The following is a 27,971-nucleotide window of genomic DNA, read 5'->3' on the forward strand; positions in this document are numbered from 1 at the left end:
TCTAAATGGCCCTACGTTCTTGCACTTCGCTGTCCATCTTATTTGTTGTCTACTACTTGGACTGGAGCGAAAGGAAATGGATCTCCACCAGTAAAAAAGAATCACCGTGGCCACCGTTCAGTTGTGCGCATTACGCGTGAATTGTCGGAACAGCCCTCTCCATCGTCTGTCAGAGCGCCTGTCAGAGCACCGTGGCTGCCCGTCCGTCCGCTAATGTGTCCCTCCCACTGATCTTTTGCAGATTGTAATCTTATCAGTGTCAAACCGTAGATGCCCTCTCCTCTCGGACATACCCTGCACGTCTTTGGATGGCGTTCGTCCCCAAAATTTGGATGAAAAACGTTTGTTTTTAAGAAAACTTTTATCAGCGACGGGATTAGCTGCATTTACATGTGCGTTTGAATGTGTGATAAAATGAACATTGGTCACTGGTTTTGAAAATCTCGACCAAAACAAGACATGGAATCTAAGTGCAAACAAAGAAGTCTTTTGTATCTACTTTTCTTTGCAATTTGCATAGCCAACGTTTGCTTTTGTGCAAGAAGATCAAATGCTCGAAGGTCTGGTAAGTTCTGCAGCTAAAACCAGCTCCGACAAGGTGTTACGGTTATAACAATAGCCTAATCATTATTGATTTTATTTTAAGTTGGTCTTTATAGTGAAGCCTTGTGGATGTAATCACAGTATTTGTATGTGCTCATCATGTTTGCTGCACTACACCAGTAACGTTAAGTCTGCTTTAACCTTACACAATTTTATGCAAAGTTTTTTCCATCACACATAATATCTTAGTATTACTTTAATGTCCCTAAGAGACCTATCCCTTTCATATTTTTCCATACTCATAAAAAACCTAGTTTCATTACAAAAGATAAATGTTACTTGAATTTATTATCTGCTATTTAATTTCAAATTACACATGCTTAAGAACAGTGCCTGAAGAGCAAGAAATAAGTAAATATTTATGGTGTGGACTGTAAAACCAGATAAAATGGAAATTTCTCCTCTCAAGGCATACTTTATGATGATAAAAGCTGGCTACAAGTTTTACAGAATATGTCAGCTGGATAGAATGAAAGAAAATGAAATCTTCAGCTTTACTGGAGCAGCCATCATTAAACTTGCCAATGTGTCCTTTGGACAGAAATCCCTGGATGTTGATTTCATGATATGCGCACAGCCTCCACTCCCTCACTCTTTGTCCTTCTTTTTCCTTTCCTTGCTTTGGTCCCCTTTCTTTCCTTTTCTTTTTCTTTCCATCACTTCCTTTTTCTCTCACTGTCACTCTGTCTGACTCTTGTATTTCTCCCGCCCTCACTCTTACGGGCCCACAGGCCACTGCAGGCTGACTTTCACATCTGTCTGTCAGCACAATAAACTCACCACAGTTTAGACTGCCAAAAACAGAATGATTTTACTTCTGTCTTCATGACTGCTAGTGACAATTGTACTTGTTTTTGTTCTGAGGTCTTTCAGACCTCATTCTCAGGGAGGGGGGAATGTCAACAGGACTCGGTGTCCACATGAGTCACATCTGTCTTTAATGAAAACACTTAAATTCAAGCTTAAAAATAAAGCAAGGTTCCACAATGAATGACATCCAGGTGGTCTTTCTTTTTCAGGATTTTGACAGTTTTTGCCCCCTCTTAAAATACACATTAGTAACAGAACAAGTGAAAATGTTTGTTTTTTCATTTTCCCCATTTTTTTTCCAACATCTTCCATCACCTTACACATGCATTAGATTTGATTTGATTTTTTTAGTAATTGGAAAAAGATTTGTGTAATTATCCCTTAGATTTGTTGAAGAGAACCATAAAAGCCTGTGTCTTACTAAAAATGATCTCTGAATGGCTCATACCTGAAAAGAGCTGCATTTCTTCATAATTGGATGATAATCAGAGGGAATAGGTGGCTTATTCAGAAAGAAAATATCTGAATATAAGATTTGATAATTGCTGACTGAGTGAGAGTAAATATTATGAAAGCAGCTTTTTGAAAGTGCACTAGATCTTGTAGCACATGAAAAAAAGACTTTATATTCACACATTTGAAACTGAGGAAAGTCACATGTTGCTGTGATGCATGGTACAGTTTGGACTTAAAATAAACAGTGTTAACTTATGCTGGATATGCTGGTTTAACTGTATGCGACAGATGGAAACTTTGATATCATACACTTACCAGCCAATTTACACTTTGCTAGTACCTGATTGGAGCTTATTGCCTTCAGAATTGGTTTAATTCTTCACTGGATAGATGCATCATGGTATTGGAAACATTCCTCAGAGATTTTGGTCCATATTGGCATGTTATAGCAGTTACTGCAGATTTGTCGACTGCATCCATGATGCAAATCTCCTGATCCACCACATCCCAAAGGTGCTCTACTGGGCTGAGGTCTGGTGACTACGGAGGTAATTTGAGCACACTGAAGTAACTGTCATGATTGAGAAACCAGTTTGAGATGATCTGAGCTTTGTGACTTGGCGTGCTAACCCACTGGAAGCAGCCATAAGAAAATACATCCCATTATGTCTGTGGTCATGAAGGGATGCTGCCACCAGATGGCTAGTTCACCACTGCTACCAGCCAACCAGGCAGGCTGTATCCATGTTTCCATGTTGTTTACACCAGGGGTAGGCAACTCCAGGCCTCAAGTGCCAGTGTCCTGCAGGTTTTAGATGTGTCCTTGATCCAACACAGCTGATTTAAATGGCTAAATTACCTCCTCAACATATGTTGAAGTTCTCCAGAGGACGGTAATGAACTAATCATTTGATTCAGGTGTGTAGACCAAGGGTAACATCTAAAACCTGCTGGACACCGACACTTGAGGCCTGGAGTTGCCTACCCATGGTTTACACCAAATTCTGGCCCTGCCATCCAAATGTAAAAGCAGAAATTGAAACTCATAACACCAAGCAACCAGTTTTCCAAATCTTATATTGACCCATTTTGGTAAGGTCGTGAGAATCAAAGCCGAGTGGGACCTGGTGTGGTCTTCTGCTTCTGTAGACCATCTACTTCAGGCTTGTTCATTGTTCATGTTGTCCATTCAGTCTTGATTGAATCGAGTGGTTATTTAAGTTAGTGTTGCCTTCCTATCAGCTCAAAGCAGTCAGGCCATTCTTCTTCGACTTCTGGTATCAACAAGGGATTTCTACCCAGGGAACTGCTGCACACATAATGTTTTCTCTTTTTTTGTATCATTTTCTGTAAACACTAAAGACGGTTCTGCAGGAAAGAATCCCCGTATATCAACAGTTTTGCAGAAAATTACTTAAAACACATTTCTTCCCCATTCTGATGCTCGTTTTGAACTTCACCATGTCTTCAGGTTGAAAGCAACAGTTTGGCTTTTCAAATGGAAATTTTACTATTATGCATATTCATTAAAAAATATGTTAATAAGAAGCAAGTCTGTTACTTTATCAAGAGACAGTGAGAGTGTGCAGTTTGTAGGCATTGAGGTCTTTAACGTTTGGCCATACTCGAATGTGATCTCCGATATAGATATGATTGATCAATATTTGTTTTGTTAACATTAGTTTCAGAGAGGACCACACGCCAGACACCCATAAATCCTCTTTCACAAGTGGCACAGTAACGATTCGGCCACTTGAACTGCAGAGTGGTTATTTTGGCTAAATCAACTGTCAAGGTTTGTGTGAGTCGGTGCTGAGTGTTTTTAACACAGCTTCTCTGCGCTGAATCAGGCACCTTGAGTAGCCGTGAATGTGCCCAGAGATGAAGACTTACACATGCTGCAGAGCACTTCTGAACGGCATCTTACAGAAAGGCTCTGCAGGTTGCTTCACAGCAAGGTTTTAAATATTAACCGTAATAGTGTTTCATTTTTTTTTAAAAAAAAGTCCAAACCTCTATGTGTTTGAAAGGGAAAAAAATCAGGCTAGTGTTGCATGGAAGACAAATAGTAACTGCTATAAACACCATGAGTGTCAGGTGGCTATATCAAGCTTTTCTCGACACACAATTAAGTGCAATAACAGTTTCATAGCAGTTCATTCAAAGGTATTAAAAGTCACATCGATCCATCATGTAGTTTGTTGTAAGTTTTCAGACATACAGTTAATGATTCACAGAGACCCCTCTCTCTATCTCTATCTGAAATCTGTGAGTTCAGCGCACCCATGTGTTTGCTTGGAACACACCCCTGGGGAGAGATAAATGATCAGGGAATTCACCTGACATGTTTCATTATCCACTCAGGTGAAAGAGCAGAGACAAGGGTGCGAGAAAGGAAAAGAGATGACGGAAGAAGAGGGTCGAAGTGGGTAGGAGTAAGGTCATCCTGAGAGGGAGAAAAGGGTAGTCACGGGAGAGAAAATACAGGAACAGTGGAAAAGAGTTTCTACATGGGATTTCAATTTACAGCACTCTGCTTTGCTATATTTATGTTTCTTTGATTTCAGTACCAGTTTATAGCTGTAAAAGCCAGCACAAACTGTCAGTCAGACAGAAAAATTGTGGCTAATATTTTTAATATTTGAGATTTTGAACCAAACGCTCGCATTTCATATTTTTTAATGAGGGAAATCTATCTGCAAGCACACTAAAATACATCATAAAATATTGAGGTGCTGTACAGCAATATTTAGCATTTTTATGGCAAATATTCACTATATACAAATATTTTGACAAAAAAGTGTCCGAATATGAATCTGTAAACATTGCTGTCTTCTCATGCTTCTCCACGTCACGTCACAGGACATTAGAAGCCAGTAGAAGTCCTAATGATCGACAGCTGCGTAGCTGCTCTTTCTTGCTCTTTTAAGAACTTTTCTAAGTACTGTGTTTTAAGGCCATAGCTGAACACTGGGAAGGCAATTACATGCCTTTGTAGTATCTAGAACCATGAAAAAATGACATGTGAAGTCAGAGTCAGTTGATATTATAAGCTAGAAGTGGTCCATTTTTTCACCACTCAAATGCACTCAAGTGGAAAAGAGTGTAATTTCTTTCCAGACTAAATGTTGGGAAATATGTTGCAAGAGACTTTATTTTGTTCAAAACTGGCAGCAAAGCACCAATCCAGAGGTTAGGCAATGGTGCACACTTTGCAAGAAATCCTCTGTATTTTTTTTTTTCCAAAAAACAAAAACAACAAACAAGTGCTTGAATAGTAACACAGAAAAAACATTTCTGTACCACTTTATTGTTATTATTTTATTATAACAATCCATGAAATCCTGGCTTTTTACCAAGGTCTTCAAGCTTACCTTAATGATTTATTGATCAAAAATTATAACAAGCATTGTAATTATGATTCTTAAAAATATGGTGTGCATTGTCAACATGTAGAAAGTACTAAGTAAAGATTTAAAATATCACATTTGAAATCCGCATTACAACATTTTTGTAGACTTGAAGACTGGGAAACAGCCTCAGAACACAACACTGATATTTTGTGGTGAGCATGTTAGCTAAACAGCTAATGATTTAGCAGACACGAAGCAGCATTCATGTTCATCTGAAGTGTTGCTTCTGGCCACAGTGTAACTGTAACTGAAATAGTTACATTTAAGTTTATTGAGTTTTGGTCTATAACAATTCCTGATGAAAATATCTGCCTGATTGGCTGCTAAGCCCATCAAATCACACCTACAGGGAGGGTACTGTACAATAACACACTGATGATGATATTTCTTCATCGATTTGTTTGTTTATACATTTAACAGAAAAGTGAATTTTGGAATTATGCTTAATATGAAAATTTTTATTTCAGCAGCTTTAGGTTTATGTTGTAAATTACATTTCATCACTTACTGAACCGTGCTGATAGCAGGACATCAAGATTCTTTGTAATGAAATCCAAAATAATTCCATAATGTATCTGGTATAACATTATTTAAGTCCAAAACTAGGTGGTCACAGCTTTCTAATACAACCAAACTTGTACTTTCCTCCCTTGTATATCTCCTCTTTCCCTTACTGATTATATCTGTCACTAAGTGTGTCGTCTCTGTTTAACCAGATCGCCTGAGTCCTCCATTAGACATCCAGCTGGAGACAATCAACTGCACTGCCTTCAGTGTACGATGGAAGATGCCCCGGAGACATGTTAGCACCATCACTGGATATAAGGTAATTAGAGACACATAATGTAATTTAACAACTGAAGCAATATTTCAGTTTTTATATTACATTATGTCACTAGGTATGTTGGTAAGGGTTTTTTTATTTTATTTTATTTTTTAAATATTTGTATCAGCATTCTTCCTGCTTATAGGTCGGATTCTTCTATCAAGTCCCACATTACAAATATACAGTTTACGCAATTTTAGCATTTGCATTGTACTTTTACTCTGCGGGGAGAGGGGGCAAAAGTTAAACTTCCACCGGTTACACATAATTGTTTTGTAATGCACAACTGCCAGAAAAATATCAGCAATGATGAAAGGAACTGGTGGTAGTGCCAAACCAATAGAGAGGACAGATTTGGAACCAGTTATCAACCTGAAGTACTAATATGGAAGTTTACCTAAATTGATATACTAACATATATTATTGCATAGAGTTAGTAATTCTTACACCAAAAGATGGCAAACTACTGAAAAACCAAGGCCTGAGTAACCTGCCTGATCCCAGGCAAAAGATGTGTGTTCTCTGAGCAGCTGAGACGTGGAGGTGTCACTGGTTGAAATCAGTTGTAAAGAACCCCCTTGTGACTAGTTTGCTCCCTAACGGATTGCTGCTGCAGTTGCCAGTAGTTTGCATAGATGATGGCGATTTCCCCTTTATTTTTAGAGATGCAGGAAGACTTGAAGAAAATGCGATGCAAATAGGAAATGGGAAAGATTCTCCTTGTCTTTCCCATAGAGTCACACTGAATTAAAAAAACAACAGCAAAAACCATTCAGATTGTATTCAAGTTCGTTCCTCCAGAAATGAGCCGCCGAATCAAATAAAACTTAAGAAACTGGTCTCACATTATGGATTTAGAGCAATTTCAAATGACTTGGTGGCAGTTATTTCAGGGTATAAATCTTTTGCTTTAATATTATTACCTTTATTTCTGGCATTAGAAAATTACTTTTTCCAAGTTATACATTTTTTTATTGAATCTGAAGTTTATAAAATTTGGTTGTTTCTGTATTTTATTTCTATTTTTTGCCTGTACTTAACCAGTGTGTAGATTTGGATGTATATATATATATGGATATGTGCTAATAATTTATCCAACTTATGTTTGACTACTGTCCTTCTTGGCCAGGACATGCTATTAATCTCAAAAGTTTATTTTTCCTGGTTAATTAAAGGTTAAATAAAACAACAACAAATAAAAAATAGGGAGTGTAGAAGAAGAGCGTTTCTCGTTTGCGCTGCACTTTTCACAGTTTAACTACGACTTAAAGAGTAGTTTGCAAGTGTTTGTAAAGCAATAGCATGGAAGTTTTGGTGCAGCACCATACACTTCTTTGCAACTGATTTCACACTAACAACCGACAACAACCTGCAGCAACTACTTGCCAATCAGTTGCAGAATACACATTTAGCACCGTAGAAACAAGTGATTCTCCTGGCTTGCATGGCTGCAGCTTTAGACATCAAGTAGATAGCGACAGTCATCACCTTTCAACAGTCACTTGCTACCAGTGGTATCTAGATGGTCACCAACCAGCCTATAGACCATGTGAATGGAGCTTTCACACCCTTGTATCACTTTGTTGTTTTCTAACATCACATCCAATCAGTAGCTAATCAACATGAAATTGTCTTATTTCTAGGACATACATGTTATTTGTAAACTTTATTATTTATAAATTGGGCCAAATAACAACAACTCAAATGCAATCTTGCGCGTTCCTGTCCGTTAATGTCACTAGGTTCAACCGTGTTAGATAGGAGTCACAATTTTATTGGAAAAATGACATACATATGGAAAAGTTCATACATAAAGGGGGAAGCTGTCAGATTAAAGGAAAGGCGTACATGTCTGAATGGGGCAGGAGAAGCAGCTGAAAGACTTTGTTACTTTTTTAATCAGATAGACTACATCTGCACATTTTATCTTTCAGCATAGTCTTAGTGTTTTATTAAACTCTCAGCTGCTTCATTTTGCTCTGTTTGCTCTGCTCCATTAGCATCCAATAGCAAATGATTCTCATGTTCTGCTGAACTTTTGATTTTTAAGAGTAGAAGGTGGTGAATGTTTTTATGAAATGAGTCATACAACAAAGTTGCATCACAAGTTTAGAGTAGCTAGATATTTAATGTTGGTGAAATGAAACATTTTACATATCTTTCATAGCAAAGTCTTAAGCCAGATGTTAGCTACCTTATTTATAAAAATTGAAATCCTGTTATGTTTGATTGGAATATGGATGTTTCATTGTAGAGGACTTCTTTCTAGTTTGAACCATTTTTTATTTTTTGAGTCCAAGTGTCCCAGAAAAAAAATTGTTTAAAACCAAGAGAAGTGGACTTACATAACTCTTTCAAGAGCCCTTTCAAAATGCATAGAAAGGTTTTTCAAACTGGCAAACATAAAGAACAAATTCTCTGATATGTCACAAATCAAATTGTCTCTCTTTTTCCTTTGAAAATTTTTTCCATTTCCTTCTGCACACCACTGGCATGAGTGTCCCCCACTTTCTTTTTTCTGCTTCTAAAGTGCTGTCATCTCACTGCCCACTAAGAGAGCCTTGAGCACTAGATTGATATTTGAAAGTTCTGGTTTTGGGGTGGAACCCTTTCCACGATATGACTTTTTACAGGGACAGTGTAGCTGTGGAAGATGTGGTCACAAATCTTTATTTATTGTCTGCTCCACTCTATACAAGCTGCACTTTAAACACTAAAGTCGGCCTGGCTTCTTTCAGTTTCCGTTCAGTAATGAACAAAAAAAAGTTGCAGGGAAGTTTTAACATAAAATCAACTGACTACAAATTTTATTTATTATTGAGCGACCAGTACATGCCTGTATCCATGTCCTGTTATATTATATATACATATTATATACATGTTGTTTTATATCATTGTTAAGTAATTTTAGGAAGGAAGTGATATCATTATATATCACAATATCCAGTTTGTGTTGATTTAAATGAGATTTTAAGGTTGTGAAATTAAAACAATACGCTACTTTTATAAGGCACTGCAGGTGCATCAATACTAAGAGTAGGTCATTCTCAGCCCATTGGTCTGTGCTTGTTGGGGAATACGACATTGTAATATCTGATTTAGATAAAAAAAAGGTAATATTTTACATTTTGAGTATGTAAAATGTCATAAAATTACAATGAAACAATGCTGTTATAAGGTGTATATATGTATATATATATATATATATATATATATATATATAGATAGATAGATAGATAGATAGATAGATAGATAGATAGATAGATAGATAGATAGATAACTCATATAAAATCTTTCGTTTTAGCCCATTTGTAGATGGTTTCTAGGCAACATGATAACATGGTAACATCTGATGTAGACCTTCAGGGGACTGAGATGTACCTGTGCTGCTTTTTGGTTGCTCAGCTCCTGATAGAAAGTCATCAACAAATAAACAGATAGAGATTCTTTTGTAACACAAGTCATAATTTTAGTTTTTCCTCTCTTTGAATGTGGTATACTCTAAGACAACCCAAACCCTTGCTTCCTTCCTTCTTCCCTTGTTTTTGTTTTGAGTCGCCCATTAGCAATTTGTGGATCAGTATGACTGCGTGTGCTCTGCTTTTGACCATATGTCTTCACTAAGAGGATTAGTCAACTACAGAGCTACCCCATAAACATGCGGGGTGGCCAATTGTTTTAAGTTTACAAACAGTCTTCTCAGTTTCCTCATAAATTTTTTCTAGCGATCCCTCTTTTGACATTGTTGTTGCTATGTCTTTAAAACGGAAAGGCAAAAACCAAAGAAACCAAAAACTCATTTCATTTTATGAATGTTTGTATCATCCAGGTTTTCTACACAGAGATGAAGAATGGCCGTACAGTAGGGACCGCGTCTATAATGGAGGTGCCGCTCAGCTTGGACATGCTGACTACTGTTAGTATCCAAAGATACATTCACCTGTAATAGGCGTTGCATTTTTAGCAGTCACTTGTAGACAATGTGGAATTTGCTTAGAGGAAACCTGAATGGATGTTGCAGTTTGAACTTTGAACGGTGTTATTAAAGTCATAACACCGTGATTTTATGCAAACATCTGTTTTTTTCTTTTTCAAAGGGACAATTTGATGGACAAGCAAGCTTTGTAAGTACCGTGCTAGCCACTGCTTTCCACATTATGCATTTTCTCTATAAAATTATACGCTTCTCCTGCTTTATTGTCACGACTGACATTTATTTGTGAACCTGATATTATTTCCGCTCTGATGCTGAGAAAATCCCTAATTAATAATGTCATCCCTGCTTTCTTTTCTTCTATTTCATCCCTCTCTCTTTCTAATCATCCTCGCCTTGCTTCTTAACGGTTTCCTACATTCACCTTCTAGGATGTGGACATCAGTAACCTGAAGGTGAACACTAACTACAGAGTCAGTGTTGGAGCATATGGCTGGGCAGGGGAGGGAAGACCCAGCATGCCCAGAGACATCGGCACTGCTTCACAGGGTAAGAATATGTGAGTAGACGGAGATCATTTTACAGTCGATGCCAGTAGCTTTACAGTAATTCGTTTACACCATTCGCTGACTACAGTTTTTTCCCCTGGCATTAGAAATGTGCATGCCCCCTTCACCCCCCTCCAAGCCCACTGTCATGGCCGTATCCGACACAGAGCTGGCGCTATCGTGGCAGCAAGGCGAGAGCGATGGAAGCGCACCTGTTCTTCACTTCCTGGTGGCTTACATCAGGTCAGTCAGAACTGACCGGTTTCATCACTGCTGACTTGATGTTAATACATAGGACACACGCAACAGCACAAACACCAGTCACCTCTTTTACATCAACACAACACCAGAGCTGGTTTGGAGCTAGTTCTGGCTTGCTCGCTTTTGAAAACCAGCCAATTTTTTCTGACAGTTTTGAGAGCTGAACATTACATAAAATAAAAATAGTGGCAAACGGACTGTGCAAACTGCATCCTCCATAACATCAGCAGTTCCAACTTTAGGAATAGTAATTTTACGGTGCTGTACAGCTGTCGACTTCAGCACTAGAAGGTCTTTTTTGAGTGGAATTGGTGCAAAAACAATTTATGCAAGCACTTAAAAATCAGCTCACATATGCACTTAACAAGTTAAGACTGAGTGTTGTCGTCATGGAGGAAAATAGCAGACCTAAAAGAACAGTTCTGCAAAATCTTCTTATTTTCCATTTTGCTAGGAGTGTTAGAAGATCAACTTGACTTTCATGTCTATAAACCAAATGTGAAATGTGTTTTTGATTTTCAGGTACACCAGCAATGACAAACCCTGTTGCGCTGATATCTAACATTTAGCCAGGCACTTTCCCTGCTACCCAGCTGTATGCTTTTACTTCACACCAGTTACATGAAGTTATCTTACAACACCTCAGGGTGTCCACCCTAAAGTTAAAAAACACTGCTTAAAAGGTTCAAAACATAGCTACCACAACCTCTCATTCTTTCCCCGTGTGTTTTATCCTTCTATGGGCTGAAATGTGAAAACAGCAGCTTCTGATTGCAGATTTAATTAATCAGATACCTTGAGTTGATTTTGAAAGAGTCACTGCCACTACAGTGCTGCAAAGCAACCTGAAGTGATTCTCAGTAAAATCAAATTTTGTTGCTTGCACTTGTTTTTTTAGGACAGTGGTTTCCCCAGCTTTCAGTTTTTTTGATTTGCTTCCTGAAGTTGCTCAACTCCTCAGCCCTCAGTCTTTTGAGGCTCTCAACAAGGAACAAGCAGACGCTGGACACAGGACAACATCTGTACACTTTTTAAAATAGTAAATAATTGGACTATGTTTTCATTATTAGAAGTTATTAACTTCTAGAAATAGATCAATAATATACACTGTTAATCAGTAACAGTTTTGAAAGCTAGCAGAGTGCTAATAATGCACTATCTTAAAAGAAACCATATTTCAAACAAAATTCAGTTGGTTTGCATTAACGGATGTAGAGATCTGCACCTACTCAGATTCAAATAACTAAACAGGGCACACACAGCTCTCTTTCACAGTGACTTTCATGAGGCTTTTCCTGTCTGTTCAGTGTAAGCTTTTGTGTTTTGACATAAGGGTCAGTTGTGACATGTGAAAGAATGAGTTTCATTCTTTGTTTAGTAATGTTCAGGCACACGCACACACACGCACGCACACATAGAGGCACTCAGATAAAGAACCTCCCATGTCTAGACAAGTGTTCTTCCAAAAAAGTTGAGGTCAGAAATAATTTGTCTCGAATTGTCTGATGATTTGCCAGATATTTTTTTTCCTGTGAAATATCAGATGGTATTTAAAAGACATGTTTAAAAGCAAGTCATAAAAGAAAGAAGAGTTTAAAAGCTATAAAAGGAAGCAAACTTTAAAAAACACAGCAGTGTCGCCCTTCATGGTGCAGAATCAACACCCCGCGAATGAGCAAAGAGAGGAGAGATGGGCGGGCTGAAAAACACTTACTGTGAGCAAGCAGACAAGAATAAGTGTCTGTGTTTGCATGCGGGGAGATTTTCAACACAGAAGGATCATCTCAGAAGCAAATCTTTCTCCCCCCTTACATCAAACGAGGCCTCACTGAAGAGAGTGGAAGTTGCTGTTGAAGATGCCTCTGTTCAAGAGAGAGTTATGGCCCCAGGCTGCCTGAGTCAGGCAAAGAAAGGAAGCTGGAGATTAAGGAAAAGTTCAGGACTTCATTGTTTTAGTTTTTTCATGACTTTTACGATAATCAAAAATGTTGTAATGTAAGGATGTCCAGAGTGGTAGTACAACAAGAACAAAAACAACAATGAAACAAATAATCAGTTAAATAATCTCTTTTTTTATTCTTTGGAAACTCTTTTTACAACTTTAGTTATTCAGATTCAATCTTGACACTGTACTCCATGCCGCTGCTTATAGATGTTTTTTTTCATTAGGGGCAACACAATCAAGTGGAAGATTACATCACAGTTTTGACCCCTCACAAAAACATACCGTCATTCTAAAAACAATTACTTTGGAGAGATTTTGAGTGTAATCACCATTTTTTTCATTGATTTCTAAAAGACAAAATAACTGAGGAGTAAAAAAAAAAAGATAATTGATGTCTTCGAAACTATCAAACATCAAATGTGTGTCAAATTAATCTTCTTATATTTGTATCTTTATGCCTGTCTTTTCTTTTCTCAGGCCTGAAATGGACACAGAGTGGACATACATTCGTGAGCCCATTGAGACTAACTCCATGGTTCTGAAAGGGTTACTTCCAGAAACAGAGTACCAGTTTGTTGTCAGGGCGGTCAACAAACACGGAGTTAGCCCACCCAGCCCTATCAACAATCCCGTGCGCACGCTCGGTAAGGCCGAATGTTGATATCTGAGCCAGAGTTTTATGTCGTGGTGGCCAAGCGCCCTCATTACTCTTTTTAAAACCACATTTTGAAACAAGCTCTCTTTCAGTATAGTTTAAACAATACACCCACGCTAAATAAAACAGACTGTGCATATTATTGCATTACCAAACTAATCCTCATGATTTACAAAACACCCCAGTGTTCCTGTGGAGTCAGTGAAATTCTCTCAGCGGTGTGCAGCAATAGTAAATCATGTAACAAAGGACCAAAACATTACAGATGACTGTTAAACACATTATTATTAACATACTCTATCTCCTGACCAACGGTGCGTGAGTCTACGGATCTGAATGAAACTGGCCAATATATTATATTCGCAAATATTTTTCAAATCTCTTAAAAATTTAGCTTTTTTTTGTTTGTAGCTTTTTTTTTGGAGGCCAAAACCTCCTCAAACCTCATGTGACGTAAAAATGATTTACCTCTGGTAAGGCTTTGGCATGGAAACACTGTGTGCAGGTTGAATGTAGGACAGCACCTGGCAGTGTGTCAGTGGGTATTGTGACCAAAGCCTTGGATAATGGAGATACGCCGCAACAAAGTCATTTACATTATTATTTTTGATGTAGCCTCCTGCTGGGGGCAAGATAGGGTTGGGGGGATGGAAGGAGCTGATTGATATTAAAACGCACACGCATTCATACAGGTGTGTATGTGCTAGACACACAAAAATGTGCAATAATAATGTCAAACGTATCGAGGATGAATTCACCTAGAGATTAATGGGCATAGCGTTACGCTTGTATGGGTGAGTGTGAGCTGCAGTCCATGTCGGGCTTCAGCTTTTTACATCTATAACTACTGAAATTAAACAGCCATGTAAACACAATCACATTATCCAGGTTTCTCTTCTGTGACCTGCGGGCGACACCGCTTCCAACGCTGTGTTAGCTGTCTGATTGTTGTAAACTGCTCTGATTGAAACAAGAGCCTTAAGTCCTCAGAGAGACAGTGCAGGAGCGGCAGACAGGGAGACAGATTCAGTTAAAAAGACATTGTTAAGAATGATGCGAAGGAAAGTTACACGAACACCATGCTGTGGGTGAATTGCAGAGGCAGACCGACAGAAATTGCGGGTCTAGAGAAGCGTGGCTTCTCAGCAGGGGATAAAAGCGGGTTACGTCCGAGTCTCATCAGACAGGATTAAGGATGGGATGCCAGACCCCTTCTCTGCCCATGCACATGCCTAATGGATGCACACACACATGCACACAATGCACCACTGCTCCAGTGAGCAGAAGGCGTGGGCTTGACTGACTGACATACTTTTTTTGCCGCTCTTTCTGCAGCAGTTCTTGTTTGTGTGGTCAGAGTGGTTAGAAACAGGGTGGTATGGTTTGAGGGGGACTGTTACACAACAGCAGATTAGTTTGATGAGAGGTTTTTTTGGGCATCCCCCCTGCCTCTGTGCCAGCACTTGCTATTCAGTGGATTTAATGTCATTAGGCTGTGCTAATCACAGTTTAAATCTTGGCACTGTTTCACACTTAAAAGTCAAGTTTTCTTTCTGTTTAGTTTTGTGAACGATATAGTCAATAAATTTTATATATATATATATATATATATATATATATATATATATATATATATATATATATATATATATATATTTTTTTTTTTTTTTTTTTTTTTTTTTTTTTTCAATTGTGCATAATCACTCCACAGCAATACACAAAGGTTTATGATTTTATCCCTCAGATTCCAGCATTTTCTACATTTACACAGTTAAGAGGAATGAGGGGGGAGAAGGGCAAGAAGAAGGGGGAGCAGTGGTTATGTAAGCTAAGATTAAGCTTTCTCAGAGTAAGAGGGATGGGTGTGTGTGTGTGTGTGCTATGTTGAACATGCACATATTGTTTTTGTTTGCTTTTCCATTCTAGTGTGTACAAAAGACATCATGAAGCTCTATACAAATATAAAAATGCATATTGATTATCTTAAAAGCTGATTTATATTCCACCTCAAGTTTACATGTATTTTATTGCTATTGTGAAATAAATTTGTAACAATTCCCAGGTTTTATTGGAATCCAGGTATTTACTGTCTGGCTTTGTCTTTGCACACTGTGAGCTTCTTATGGCAGACTTCTGAACGGAGGAGACACTTTTCAGTATGTGGTGCAGCAGCCTCGGTACAGACTAACAGGTAGACTTACTGGGCTAGCATCAGCTGGATTACTATTGTCACCATTATCATCATCATAATATGAGAAGTATGATCACATTTGCCCCTTTGTCACAGTCATAACCAAAGACCAGAGCTTCTTCTGCCGTGAAACCGCCGTTATTGTTTGTCATTTTGATCTTATTCACTGTTGCTACCAACTAACTGTACCATCACTGTCATACATGGGAAAGAGACTGCAAATATACATATTTATTATTTTATTTTATTTTATTTTTTTTATGACGGGACAGTAGAGCAAACAGGAGAAGATGGACAGAGAGTGAAATAAAACCCAGGCACCTGAAGTTGCCTTTAAGGCTATTTGTTGCTCAACCCACTGAGCTAAATAGGCACCCCTGGATCCTGCAAATATATAATGAAAGAAACCACTGGTGGCCCTCTGTGTTCATGCAAAATGACTGACACATTTTATAATGGAGACTCAGTGATTTTATGAACACCAACTTGCCGTATTCAAAAAGAAGCCAATGAAAAAGCAAAATGGAGAACGTGTTTATAACAAATAATAAAAAAAGCGAAAAGAAATGAAAAATATTCACTTTCATATGCTTCTTTTTCATTGCATATAAAGAAAAAGATTTCAAGCATTTCTTTTTGAAATTTTTATTACATGGTTTATAGCTCATGAAAGTCAGAAAATCTATGTCAATGAGCACAAAATGGAAAGTCAAGCAGTGATTGTGGTTGGACTGAACTAGGCCAAGAGATGCATTGTATTTATTATACTTTACTAATAATGGATGGATTACCGTCCATAACTATCAGAATAAAAGCAGAAAAATGCTTTAAACTGTGTCTGAGTCTAGAATATATTTCATTTCACTTTCTCATATTACTGATGGAAAATATTGAGCTTTTCTCCAAGAGTCAAATTATCTGTTGTACAAAAAATAAAGATTGAAGTTGAGCTTTACTGTATATTTGCAATCCCGCTTTCATGTCTTCAGCTTTTCCAGCTCATTGATTCTCTGACCTGCGTTCACTGCATGGAATTCATGATTTGTGTTTTACCTAATAACCTGTTGTTGTCCTTTTGTACTCATTGCTCTCTTTTGTAATAATTATCAAGTCATATTCCTCTGTGGTGTCTGTAACAGGTGCATCAGATGTTGGCAGCGGTGATTATGGGAGTTACATCACAGATCCTCGGGTCAAAGATGAAGATGGCTTTGACATTGATGACTCTGATTATGATATCTTCATTGAAGAGGTGTGTTTTTTACAGTCCAGAGCTAAACTGCAACCCTATTTTCTGTTGGATTATCACTCACTTCACTTTTTTTTTCGCTGATTTTCTCTCTTTTCTCTCCTAGTTGAAGCCATTTCCGGGTATAAGTCAGGACAACAGGAAGTCCCAACTGCGTTCACACTCTGGTCCCCCATCTGGTCGAAATGTTGTTTACCGTATGAACACCATGACTCCTCCAAATGTTACAGCTGCACCAGTTTCCACCACCACATCATCCATCTTTTCAGAGTTTACAGATCTGCTTTTCCCAGTCACTTCACAGCCCAGTAGCACTCTTGAGACCAAAACTACTGCCCCACTCACGCCTACCAGGTAAGACTGATGTTAAAATGATTATTTAATTTAATATCTGTTTTCCATCAAGGATTTTTTTGCAATTTCTTGTTGTTGATGAGATTTCAAAACCTTTTAAAGGCAAAATTAGCCACTTATAGATTGTTCCTCGTGAACAGAAAAGAAATCTTTTACTGCTCTTATGCTCACAGTTTTTCTCCTTAGTCTGTGATTGTGATTATTATATTTCCATCTCTCCTGGCTTTCTGCTTTCCCCCCTTACTAGCTACCTAGAACATGTCTTTTTGTGCTCTTATACTTAATTATTTGATAAAGATAGCGAATGGAGCAGTGAAATGTCACACATGTCTGGTTGTGATGTACTGTATGTCATTATCTGCAGCTATATATGGTGGCTTGGCCCCTGTTCTGTTGATTTTGGGTGAGCACTTTGGGCTTTTTGCTGTTTGTTCCTTTCCTTCAAGCAAAAAAGGAACAATTTACAATCAAATGCCACCTTTAGAAGACATACCTGATGAAGGTGTAAATACACGACAAAACATTGCCTCTTAGGTTACTGTAACCCCAACTAGCAACAGATTACTAAAGTTCCTTATCTTTCTTTCTCTTTTTATCCTCCAAAGCATCCCTTTGTCGACCACCACTTCTACTACGACCACGTCCCCCTGGAAAGGCGAGGTACCTCGTGTGTACGACCTGAGCTGTGATGATACTGTGTGTCCGCCCGACAGCTTCTGTCTCACTGATTACGAAAGCGGCGGTTCGCGCTGCCACTGCAACCTTGGACGAAGAGGGGACACGTGCTCTGAGGGTAAGAAAGATTTCTGAATCTCTTTTTTTTAAAACATTTTATGTCAGCTGTGCTCTGATAGTGTAGTGGCTATTTTGTCAAGGTTGCAAGAAGTGGCCCTTTCTTCTTCCAACCCATGGGTGCTCTTACTTCTCATTTGTCATGATTTTTCTTTTCATTTGTCCTCCTTCAGCGTTATCAGTGAAGTTTCCCAGATTCCATGGCCACTCTCACATGACCTTTGAACCCTTAAAAAACTCTTATCAAACCTTTCAGATTACTTTGGAGTTTAAGGTAAGATATCACGTTTCATATCTTTTTTTTTTCTATCAGTGATTAAAATAGATTTCAGACGGTTTCTCTTTGGTGCAGGCAGACTCTGAGGATGGGTTGCTGCTGTACTGTGGAGAGAATGAACATGGCCGTGGAGACTTTACTTCTTTGGCTTTGGTTCGGGGGAAGCTTCATTACAGGTGAGGAACATGTCAGAATAACATTAGCTATCATGTACTGTTTATCAAAAGAAATAAATGTGCACTGTAGGGTGCATAAGATTTAGAGATGGGATTTTTCCTTGTCTGTAGCTATGATGCTTACCTGCTAGATTCTTGTCTCTGCAGGTTTAACTGTGGTACAGGAGCAGCTCAGATAGTCAGTGAGAGCCGCATTGTTCTCGGTCAGTGGCACACAGTAACTGTCTTCAGAGATGGCATGAGTGGCTGGCTCCGTATGGACAACGACACACCCATATCCGGACGATCACAGGTTATAATACAAAGAAAATGAAAAATGTCAAATTGTTTTTTTGTTTTTTAAAAACATATTTTAAGTTAAACAGTGATTTAAAGCATACTGATACAAGATGTCTCATCAGTCAGGTGTAATGCTACAGTCAGTCAGTGGCTGGAGACTGCAACTCTACTAAAATTAGTGCAGTTGTGTGCAGTGAACTTGCAGTCTTGTTGTCTTTGCAATGGTTGCTTTGAAGACAGGGACCAGGTCTGCAACCTTTTGCAGTCAGTTGTTATCTTCAAAGTGATTTTGGTGTATAGAGACGGCGATCAGTCTGCTCAGTCGGCTATCGAATGGGATCAAGTCGGCTATTACACGCACTCTGTTTGTGTTTTCCATCTAGATGCACAGAAACTCAAATTAACTGCTTGCATTCTTGGTAAATTGGATGGTAAATTGACACAAGTGCTCTGCAGGTTTGCTTTTATATAGAAATATAACCAAAATACAACCAGTTTGGAGACAGTTGAGTCCACCATTGCAAAGAGACTTGCCCCAGATGAGTTGCAGTCATTAGCACAGACTGACTAATGTTGATTGCAACATGTTGGCAATATGTCCGAGTCAAACTCCTACCAGGCAACCTGTAAAGTCACCGTGCGAATAAAAGTGATTGCCCAGAGGTTTAAAGGTGCTACACTTTCATCATCTGGATAACCAGTTGGTTCCTGTAACTACTTGCACCAAAACTGTTGGTGCATATTGTCAAATATTGTCTTACAAGGGGTCAGACTATCCTTAAAATATAAATAAAGAGGTTTTAATTTCTTCATCTTGTCCTCTTAGGGTCAGTATAGTAAGATCACCTTCCGCTCCCCATTGCATGTCGGTGGATCTCCAAGCGCTTACTGGCTGGTCAAAGCGACAGGGACAAATCGTGGCTTTGTTGGCTGCATGCAGAGTCTGACCATCAACAATAAGGCTACAGACATCAGGCCATGGCCCCTGGGCAGTGCTCTGAGTGGAGCTGATATAGGTAAGGAAGCACACAGGATGTGAGAGAATTTGAGTGATGAATGTTATTTTAATGTGGCCGCTGCCAGTGGCACCTGGCTCTTATCCATATTACCCACAGTGCACTAGGTCTCCTGAAGTTTTGGTGCTCGGTTGAGTAGCTGAACAGTAATTCTAGAGTTTGGCTGTTTGGTTTTCATGCATACAGTAAATAACTATAATCATTAGTGGGCATAATTTGAATATGGATGACAGTGTTTATTCATCACACCACCCGGTGTTAGTGTTATTTCACTTTGCTTAAAAGAAAAAATGAAAGCAGACCATGTCGTGGTGTATAATGAGAGCATTAAAATATCTGACATTATCAAAAAAGACAAATCCAGTGATATAAGAAAGGAATTGTTGCCATTTTAGATAATTTTCTGTCACAGCGACAGACAAAAATAGCTTTTTAATAACAGGGTTTTAGCCAATATGTCACTGAAGCAAGAAGCAGATTGTTTTTGGCAAATTATGGAACACAAAGGACTTTTTCACAACATGATTTTATGAATGAGGTAAGAATATTAAATAAATTTTGCAAGAAATTAAAAATCACTGAAAGTTTTTTTTATTTATAAATATACCCCATTCATACAAAACAAGCAAGCAAACAAAAAAAAAAAAAAAACTCATATATTTTGATTGTGCGTGTTGTGTGAGTGTTGTACTCCTGCTCACTTTTAGGAACAATGCAGTCATGGAAACTGTATTTATGTTGTAAGTGTGTACAAACATATGCAGAGTACATATGCTGGCTTTGTCCTAATGTACCAGGTGAGTGCAGTGACAATGTGTGTGACCTGGTCAGCTGTGCCAATGGCGGAGTCTGCTTTGCAAATCGTGCTGATGGCTACATCTGTCTGTGCCCACTTGGCTTCAGAGGAGCACTTTGTGAAGAGAGTGAGTCAACCATTTCCCCTTTTTCCCCCTCTCACACCTGCAAAAGCGCGCACATAAGCATCCAGTTTACAAGGAGAGTTTTGAACAGCTGTGAAAAAAGGAAAAATAAAATCCCTGCCATTTCTTCTTACCTGCTGACTTCCACGTATTGTCACATAAACCTTTCAAGGTAATTACTCAGCAGTTGAAGAAAATGCCAAGAAAATCGATTGAAATAAGAAATATTTCTCATATGGCGGTAGAAGGATTGATTGCATGTCAGACCACCTTTCACACAAAATAGCCTTTCACTTTTTCCTCTCCTTGATATATCTCTTCCTACAATCTCATTGTGTTGTTAGCAACTGTTTTCCTCTTCTTTACATTTACTTATTTTCTTGTGTCTTTTCTCCTTTTCCTCAGGTTTCTCACTGTCCTCGCCGCTCTTCAATGAAACAGTGTTTTCATATGCCGTCATCCCATGGCCTCAGTCCTCACAGAGTTACCTGTCCTTCACTGAGTTTGAGGTGACGTTTCAGCCGTCAGCCCCTGATGGAGTGCTGCTGTACAGTGATGACGCAGGGAGCGGGGACTTCCTTGCTATAAACCTGGTGGACAGATATGTAGAGTTCAGATTTGACTGTGGCTCTGGAGGAGCTGTCATAAGGTGCTGGATAGAGCCAAGTTTCGAATCTTCTTTTCACATTGGTTTTACATTATCTAGCTAGATTTACTAAATGTGTGTTACTGTGTGTTTCAGGAGTGAGGAGCAGATCAGTTTGGACTCATGGCATGAGCTAAGAGTATCACGTACAGCAAAGAGTGGTATCCTCCAGGTGGACAGCCAAAGACCTATGGAGGGGATTGCTGAGGTACATTAAAGTCCATTAGAACCATCTGCAAAAACTATGTTATGTTATTATTAGAAAATAAATATATTTATAGAAAATATACTTCACAAAAAACTCAACTTTATAGTTTAACGGGAGAAAGAATCAAACCACAAGATACTAGAAGCAAGTATAAGTACGAGGTCTTTATAGTCAGGGTAGACTTCATACATGAGAGGCAAGTGACAAGTGGCCAAAAATGCACACAGCTGGTGGGAAACTAACCAGATACAATAAGTAAAACTGACTGAAATACACAGAATTGGGGAATTTCAAAATAAAACAGGAATTAATGACATTAGAAACCTCAATGCATGATACGCACACACCTTATTAGTTTCTAAAGCATGTTTAAGTGACATTTGTATTAGAACAATCACCTGTCAAAGTCAACTCTTGAATGTGCAACACTTAATCACCTTTTAGCCGTGGTTTGGTTCTTAAACTCCTGAGAAAAATATCAGGCTCTTTTTGACCAAGCGAAACACATCCAGAGTTATAGATTTTTAAAACATGTATTTATTTAAGCGGACGTGCGGATGAATGGTTTGACATGACTCACCTGTTTCTCTGCTGTATTTATGTTTCAGGGAGCTTTCACTCAGATCAACTGCAGCTCACCTCTCTATATTGGCGGCGTGCCAGAGTACGATAAAACCAAGCGGACAGCAGGTGTAATAAAACCCTTCACTGGCATTATTCAGAAGGTGATTGCTTTTTTTAGATATGCCAACATCAGTGATCTGCAACACAGTTATATTTGCTAGATTGTTACTCAGTCATTTCCAATCCATCAAGAGTGACACAGCAGCATTACATTATATATGATGTATACTGCGTACAATCTCCAAGCTACTGTGGCAGGTGTCTGATTTTAGTTTGGTTTTTTTTTTTTTACAGTCGCGCTCTTTCATTTTGTCCTTTTCCTCTCTGTGCTCTTTTCTTTTCACCCCCTCAGCTAATACTCAATGATCGCACCATCCCTATAACAACTGCAACTGCTGGTGGAGTTAATGTAGCCAATTCTGCACACCCATGTGTGAAAAGTCCATGTGCCAATGGAGGATCCTGCAGGCCAAAGTGGGATGAATATGAGTGTGACTGCCCTCTAGGGTACGACGGCAGGCATTGCCAGAAAGGTCTGTTGCATGTGGAATTGTTCTCATCGACAGATGAACTCGGTTGATGTGCAATTTGGTGCACGTCACAGAAATCAGCAGGCTGTTCACACGGTGCTAAGAATAAAATATGCTGATGTTTTTACATGCTACATGAAATATTTTGTGCTTAGTTTTATTTTTTATAATGCTTTCTGTTTTAAATCCACCAATATGACAGTTTTTTCTCAAGGAAACTTAGTCCCTTAAGTTTACTTTTTCTCTTTAATGCTTTCATGGAACAGAGTGTGGGAATTACTGTTTGAACAGTAAGTCTTCTTCTCTGATCTCAAAAAGTAGATATTTTTTAAATTTTCTTTCCTTGTTTGGAAAACACGTAAGATTTCTTTCCCTTCACACATTTTCCACCGCAGGATCAGATTTGGTCTTTTCTCTTAGCTGTAGACATAAGTTGACACGTGCTGATGCTGCCACCTTGTGATGATATGAAAGGAGTTCTTGTTCTCTTCCCAGCTGTTACTGAAGCCATAGAGATTCCACAGTTCATCGGAAGAAGTTACCTGACCTATGACAACAGAGATATCCTTAAAAGGTTGGTGGGGAAATTCCTGTGTGTGTGTGTTTTTTTTAATTTCTAGCTTTTTCATGAAGTGCATTCTACAATCTTTCTACAGAGTATCTGGGTCCAGATCCAGCCTTTTCATGCGCTTTAAGAGCACAGCTAAAGACGGATTGTTGCTCTGGCGAGGAGACAGTCCAATGAGACCCAACAGTGACTTCCTCTCTATGGGTCTTCAAGATGGCGCTCTCATCTTCAGGTATTTATCACTGTAAAACATGAACGGCACTATAAAAACAGTAAAATATGTTATGATATCTTATAATTCTTAATCAAATGTAACTGGATTGTAAAGAAATGTTTTTAGTTAAAGTGTAAATTCTAGATGCCATGTGTTTGCCCTTTCTGTGTTCTCGCGCTGGGCAAAAAACGTCATAAAACACAAATGGAAAAAAAAATTGTGCACAAGAAGGACAGTAATAATCGAGTATGACTGCCGATGCCATCAAGGGGTAGTGAGCTACAGTGGGGCAAAAAAGTATTTAGTCAGCCACCGATTGTGCAAGTTCCCCCACTTAAAATGATGACAGAGGTCAGTAATTTGCACCAGAGGTACACTTCAACTGTGAGAGACAGAATGTGAAAAAAAAAATCCATGAATTCACATGGTAGGATTTGTAAAGAATTTATTCGTAAATTAGGGTGGAAAATAAGTATTTGGTCACCTCAAACAAGGAAAATCTCTGGCTCTCACAGACCTGTAACGTCTTCTGTAAGATTTTCTGTCCCCCACTCGTTACCTGTATGAATGGCACCTGTTTGAACTCATCATCTGTATAAAAGACACCTGTCCACAGCCTCAAACAGTCAGACTCCAAACGCCGCCATGGCCAAGACCAAAGAGCTTTCGAAGGACACCAGGAAAAGTATTGTAGACCTGCACCAGACTGGGAAGAGTGAATCTACAATAGGCAAGCAGCTTGGTGTGAAAAAATCAACTGTGGGAGCAATCATCAGAAAATGGAAGACATACAAGACCACTGATAATCTCCCTCGATCTGGGGCTCCACGCAAGATCTCATCCCGTGGGGTCAAAATGATCATGAGAACGGTGAGCAAAGATCCCAGAACCACACGGGGGGACCTGGTGAATGACCTGCAGAGAGCTGGGACCAAAGTAACAAAGGTCACCATCAGTAACACACTACAACGGCAGGGAATCAAATCCCGCAGTGCCAGACGTGTTCCGCTGCTGAAGCCAGTGCATGTCCAGGCCCGTCTGAAGTTTGCCAGAGAGCACATGGATGATACAGCAGAGGATTGGGAGAATGTCATGTGGTCAGATGAAACCAAAGTAGAACTTTTTGGTATAAACTCAACTGGTCGTGTTTGGAGAAAGAAGAATACTGAGTTGCATCCCAAGAACACCATACCTACTGTGAAGCATGGGGGTGGAAACATCATGCTATGGGGCTGTTTTTCTGCCAAGGGGACAGGACGACTGATCCGTGTTAAGGACAGAATGAATGGGGCCATGTATCGTGAGATTTTGAGCCAAAACCTCCTTCCATCAGTGAGAACTTTGAAGATGAAACGAGGCTGGGTCTTCCAACATGACAATGATCCAAAACACACCGCCCGGGCAACAAAGGAGTGGCTCCGTAAGAAGCATTTGAAAGTCCTGGAGTGGCCTAGCCAGTCTCCAGACCTCAACCCCATAGAAAATCTGTGGCGGGAGTTGAAAGTCCGTGTTGCTCGGCGACAGCCCCAAAACATCACTGCTCTCGAGAAGATCTGCATGGAGGAATGGGCCAAAATACCAGCTACTGTGTGTGCAAACCTGGTAAAGACCTATAGGAAATGTTTGACCTCTGTTATTGCCAACAAAGGTTATGTTACAAAGTATTGAGTTGTATTTTTGTTATTGACCAAATACTTATTTTCCACCCTGATTTACAAATAAATTCTTTACAAATCCTACCATGTGGATTCATGGATTTTTTTTCACATTCTGTCTCTCACAGTTGAAGTGTACCTCTGGTGCAAATTACTGACCTCTGTCATCATTTTAAGTGGGGGAACTTGCACAATCGGTGGCTGACTAAATACTTTTTTGCCCTACTGTACGTGCTCAGCAGAGGTAGAGCTAAAAACAAAAAAAAGGTCTGTGTGAGGACCATGATCACTAAGAGAATCAGGATTAATCAGGCTTGTACCATAAAAATGTAATTCCACTGCAGTCTGCTGTACGTGTATGCATTTCCATGTTGTTGTAGTTACAACCTGGGCAGTGGTGTAGCCAACATTGTCATCAACGGGACCTTTAGCGATGGAAAGTGGCACAGAGTCAAAGCTGTGAGGTAAGCTCATGAAATCCTGTCAAGTGGATATCCAGTATGTTGATCACATTCCACTGTGGCTCTTTACTTTAAATTGCCTCTCTTAGTCTTTATAATAACATATTGCATTATAGCCTTATTATACCATTTATAAACCAACAGATCCGGTAGAAGTAGCAGTTGTAGGTCATTCTTTACAGTCTTTTGCTACCGCAAATCACCTTTCAATCCCTGTGTTAAATATAAAATCTAAGGTCAATATTTTATTTTTATATATAACAAAAATGTTATGCACAAATTAAAAGTTCAGTTTCTCAGTTTGACTAACTGATTTACTGTATTCAGGGATGGCCAGTCAGGAAAGCTGACTGTAGATGACTACGGGGCAAAGACAGGCAGGGCGCCTGGTAAAATGAGACAACTTAATATCAATGGACCCTTATATGTTGGTAAGTGAAACCTCAAATCTCTAAACCCGTAAAATGATAAAGATTAAGAGATCATTTTCACATCTGTATGTTTGCGCTCTCTCTGTTCTTCGTCTTGAGGTGGCATGAAGGAGATAGCGCTTCACACAAACAGACAGTACATTGGAGGCTTGGTGGGCTGCGTGTCCCACTTCACACTGTCCACGGACTATCACTTAGCACTGGTGGAGGACGCTGCTGACGGCAAGAACATCAATACCTGTTCCAACTAGTGAATGACTTCGGCAGATTGAGATTAAGATAAGATTTTCCAACCGAATCATCTGATTTGTCATCTTAAAGCTCACTTACCAGCAACAAATCAGTAAAAACTTAAATTATAATATGTGGTTGTGTTTTTGTTTTTGTACCAATTCAGATCTGATGACCCTGAGAGGATTTTTAGAAAGCACAAGTACTTTGTGAAAAGAGGGAGAAAAAAGCAAAGTGTTATGTTTGATGAGGATCTTTAAAAAAAAACAACCCTTTGAAGGACTTTTTCATTGGATGACTCTATTTGTATCTTTATTTCTTTTCTTTTTTTCTACTGTAAATCCTTATTTGATTGCTGGAAGAACCAAGTGATCCAAGGGATCAAAAGTCATCATGAACCTGACCTAGAACAGCGAGCAGAGATAAACTTCTTTTAGAGGATTTTGGTTTTGGTTCTAGGGGATTTCTGTTGTCTTTGTTGTTGTGGCATTTGTATTCTTGTTCGTGATGTCTTATCAGTCTGTAGACAGATATTTTCTAAAATCTGATGGATGTCAGTTTTTAACAACGTTTCTAGTTTTGGAGGGTAAATACGTCAGCTACACAAAATGTTGGTTTTAACTTTCTTCTTTTAGTTCACTTGGTCTTTCATTTTGATCTCCCAGACGTTAGTAACATGAAAGTCTAACGTTGATATGGTGAGGCAGATCAAATCCTCAGTAAATTATGTGTGACATACTGTTGCTGTCATCTGACACAAACCACAGTGCTGTGGACATCAGCCTTTGAATTGTTGCTTGTAACTCTTGATTATATTATCAAAATGATTGATCTCCTTATTCTTCATGCCTGAACTTTATCCTTTAAAAGGGGCATTCTGGGAATACTCCATTTGCATCTTATGATCTATTCTTGTGATGGTCACTCCCACAAAACCAAGACACTGTTGTCAAAAAACACTGGTTTTCCCACGAGAGATATCCCCTTGTTTCAAAGAAAGTCTGTGATGCTAATCCTGGCGTTATGAAAAGTGTTTCAAAAGAAGCAAAACTAATGAAATCACCATGTGACTGTGAATGTCAGCGGCATCAGCTGACTTCAGCCTCAGAATAATTACAATAGTTTGACTGTACAGAACATGTAGTATGTACCGGCTGACTTTAAAAGCTAAATAACCATAGATCGTTGAAAAATATTAATGTGTATGATCCCGGATGCTGTGTCTAAATGTCCATTTAAAGCTTTAACTTTAAATTGATGCTGCCGTACTAGTCAGATAGTGAGGGCAGGAAATGTAAAATCAGTCTTTAGGCCTGACCTGTGCATAGCCAAAATGAGAGAAGTAAGACGGACATCGCGAATGAATGTGCACACAAAGAAAACGTACTACTCAAGCCTTAATGTCTCCCTAATTATGTACTCCTGAAAATGAAAGCAGACAATTAAGTGCATCAAAGAGGTGTGTCAAGAGGTCATCCTTTGTTATGTGACTAGAAACTGATTGTTGGCGCTTTGGAAAGTATGTTTATTCGGGCTTGTAGACTTGTCCTATTACAAGATGATGAATTACGTAAAGTAAGCCTGTATATGTTTTGGTATATTGTGACACCCTCTAAATAAAGTCCAGTCAAACAGATTAAACAACTTTCTAGCCACTAACTTTTTGTCATGGTTGATAATGACTTGTTGGTGCCCTTG

At 38.9% G+C, this 27,971-nt stretch overlaps 1 protein-coding gene across 3 annotated transcripts; it reads left to right on the forward strand.

The window, feature by feature from the left end:
* Positions 1-27,917, forward strand: LOC113034184 (pikachurin-like). 3 transcript variants are annotated; one of them, XM_026188575.1, is made up of 26 exons: positions 1-565; positions 5,999-6,108; positions 9,938-10,024; positions 10,206-10,232; positions 10,474-10,591; positions 10,698-10,833; positions 13,274-13,440; positions 15,568-15,642; positions 16,782-16,894; positions 16,998-17,245; positions 17,851-18,038; positions 18,211-18,311; positions 18,390-18,490; positions 18,638-18,782; positions 19,596-19,785; positions 20,583-20,708; positions 21,111-21,354; positions 21,448-21,559; positions 22,168-22,284; positions 22,536-22,716; positions 22,980-23,003; positions 23,209-23,287; positions 23,370-23,513; positions 25,531-25,614; positions 25,939-26,042; positions 26,142-27,917. In XM_026188575.1, exons 1-26 carry the CDS (start codon positions 460-462, stop codon positions 26,291-26,293), a joined length of 3,279 nt encoding a protein of 1,092 aa, XP_026044360.1. In that variant the 5' UTR covers positions 1-459; the 3' UTR covers positions 26,294-27,917. The 3 variants fall into 3 exon arrangements, with proteins under 3 accessions (XP_026044360.1, XP_026044357.1, XP_026044359.1); XM_026188572.1 differs by lacking the exon at positions 15,568-15,642 and having other exon boundaries at positions 2-565; XM_026188574.1 differs by lacking the exons at positions 15,568-15,642; positions 22,980-23,003 and having other exon boundaries at positions 2-565.
* The last annotated feature ends 54 nt before the right edge of the window (positions 27,918-27,971 follow it).

This window comes from Astatotilapia calliptera, chromosome 12, assembly GCF_900246225.1.
Source record: "Astatotilapia calliptera chromosome 12, fAstCal1.2, whole genome shotgun sequence".
Taxonomy (NCBI): domain Eukaryota; kingdom Metazoa; phylum Chordata; class Actinopteri; order Cichliformes; family Cichlidae; genus Astatotilapia; species Astatotilapia calliptera.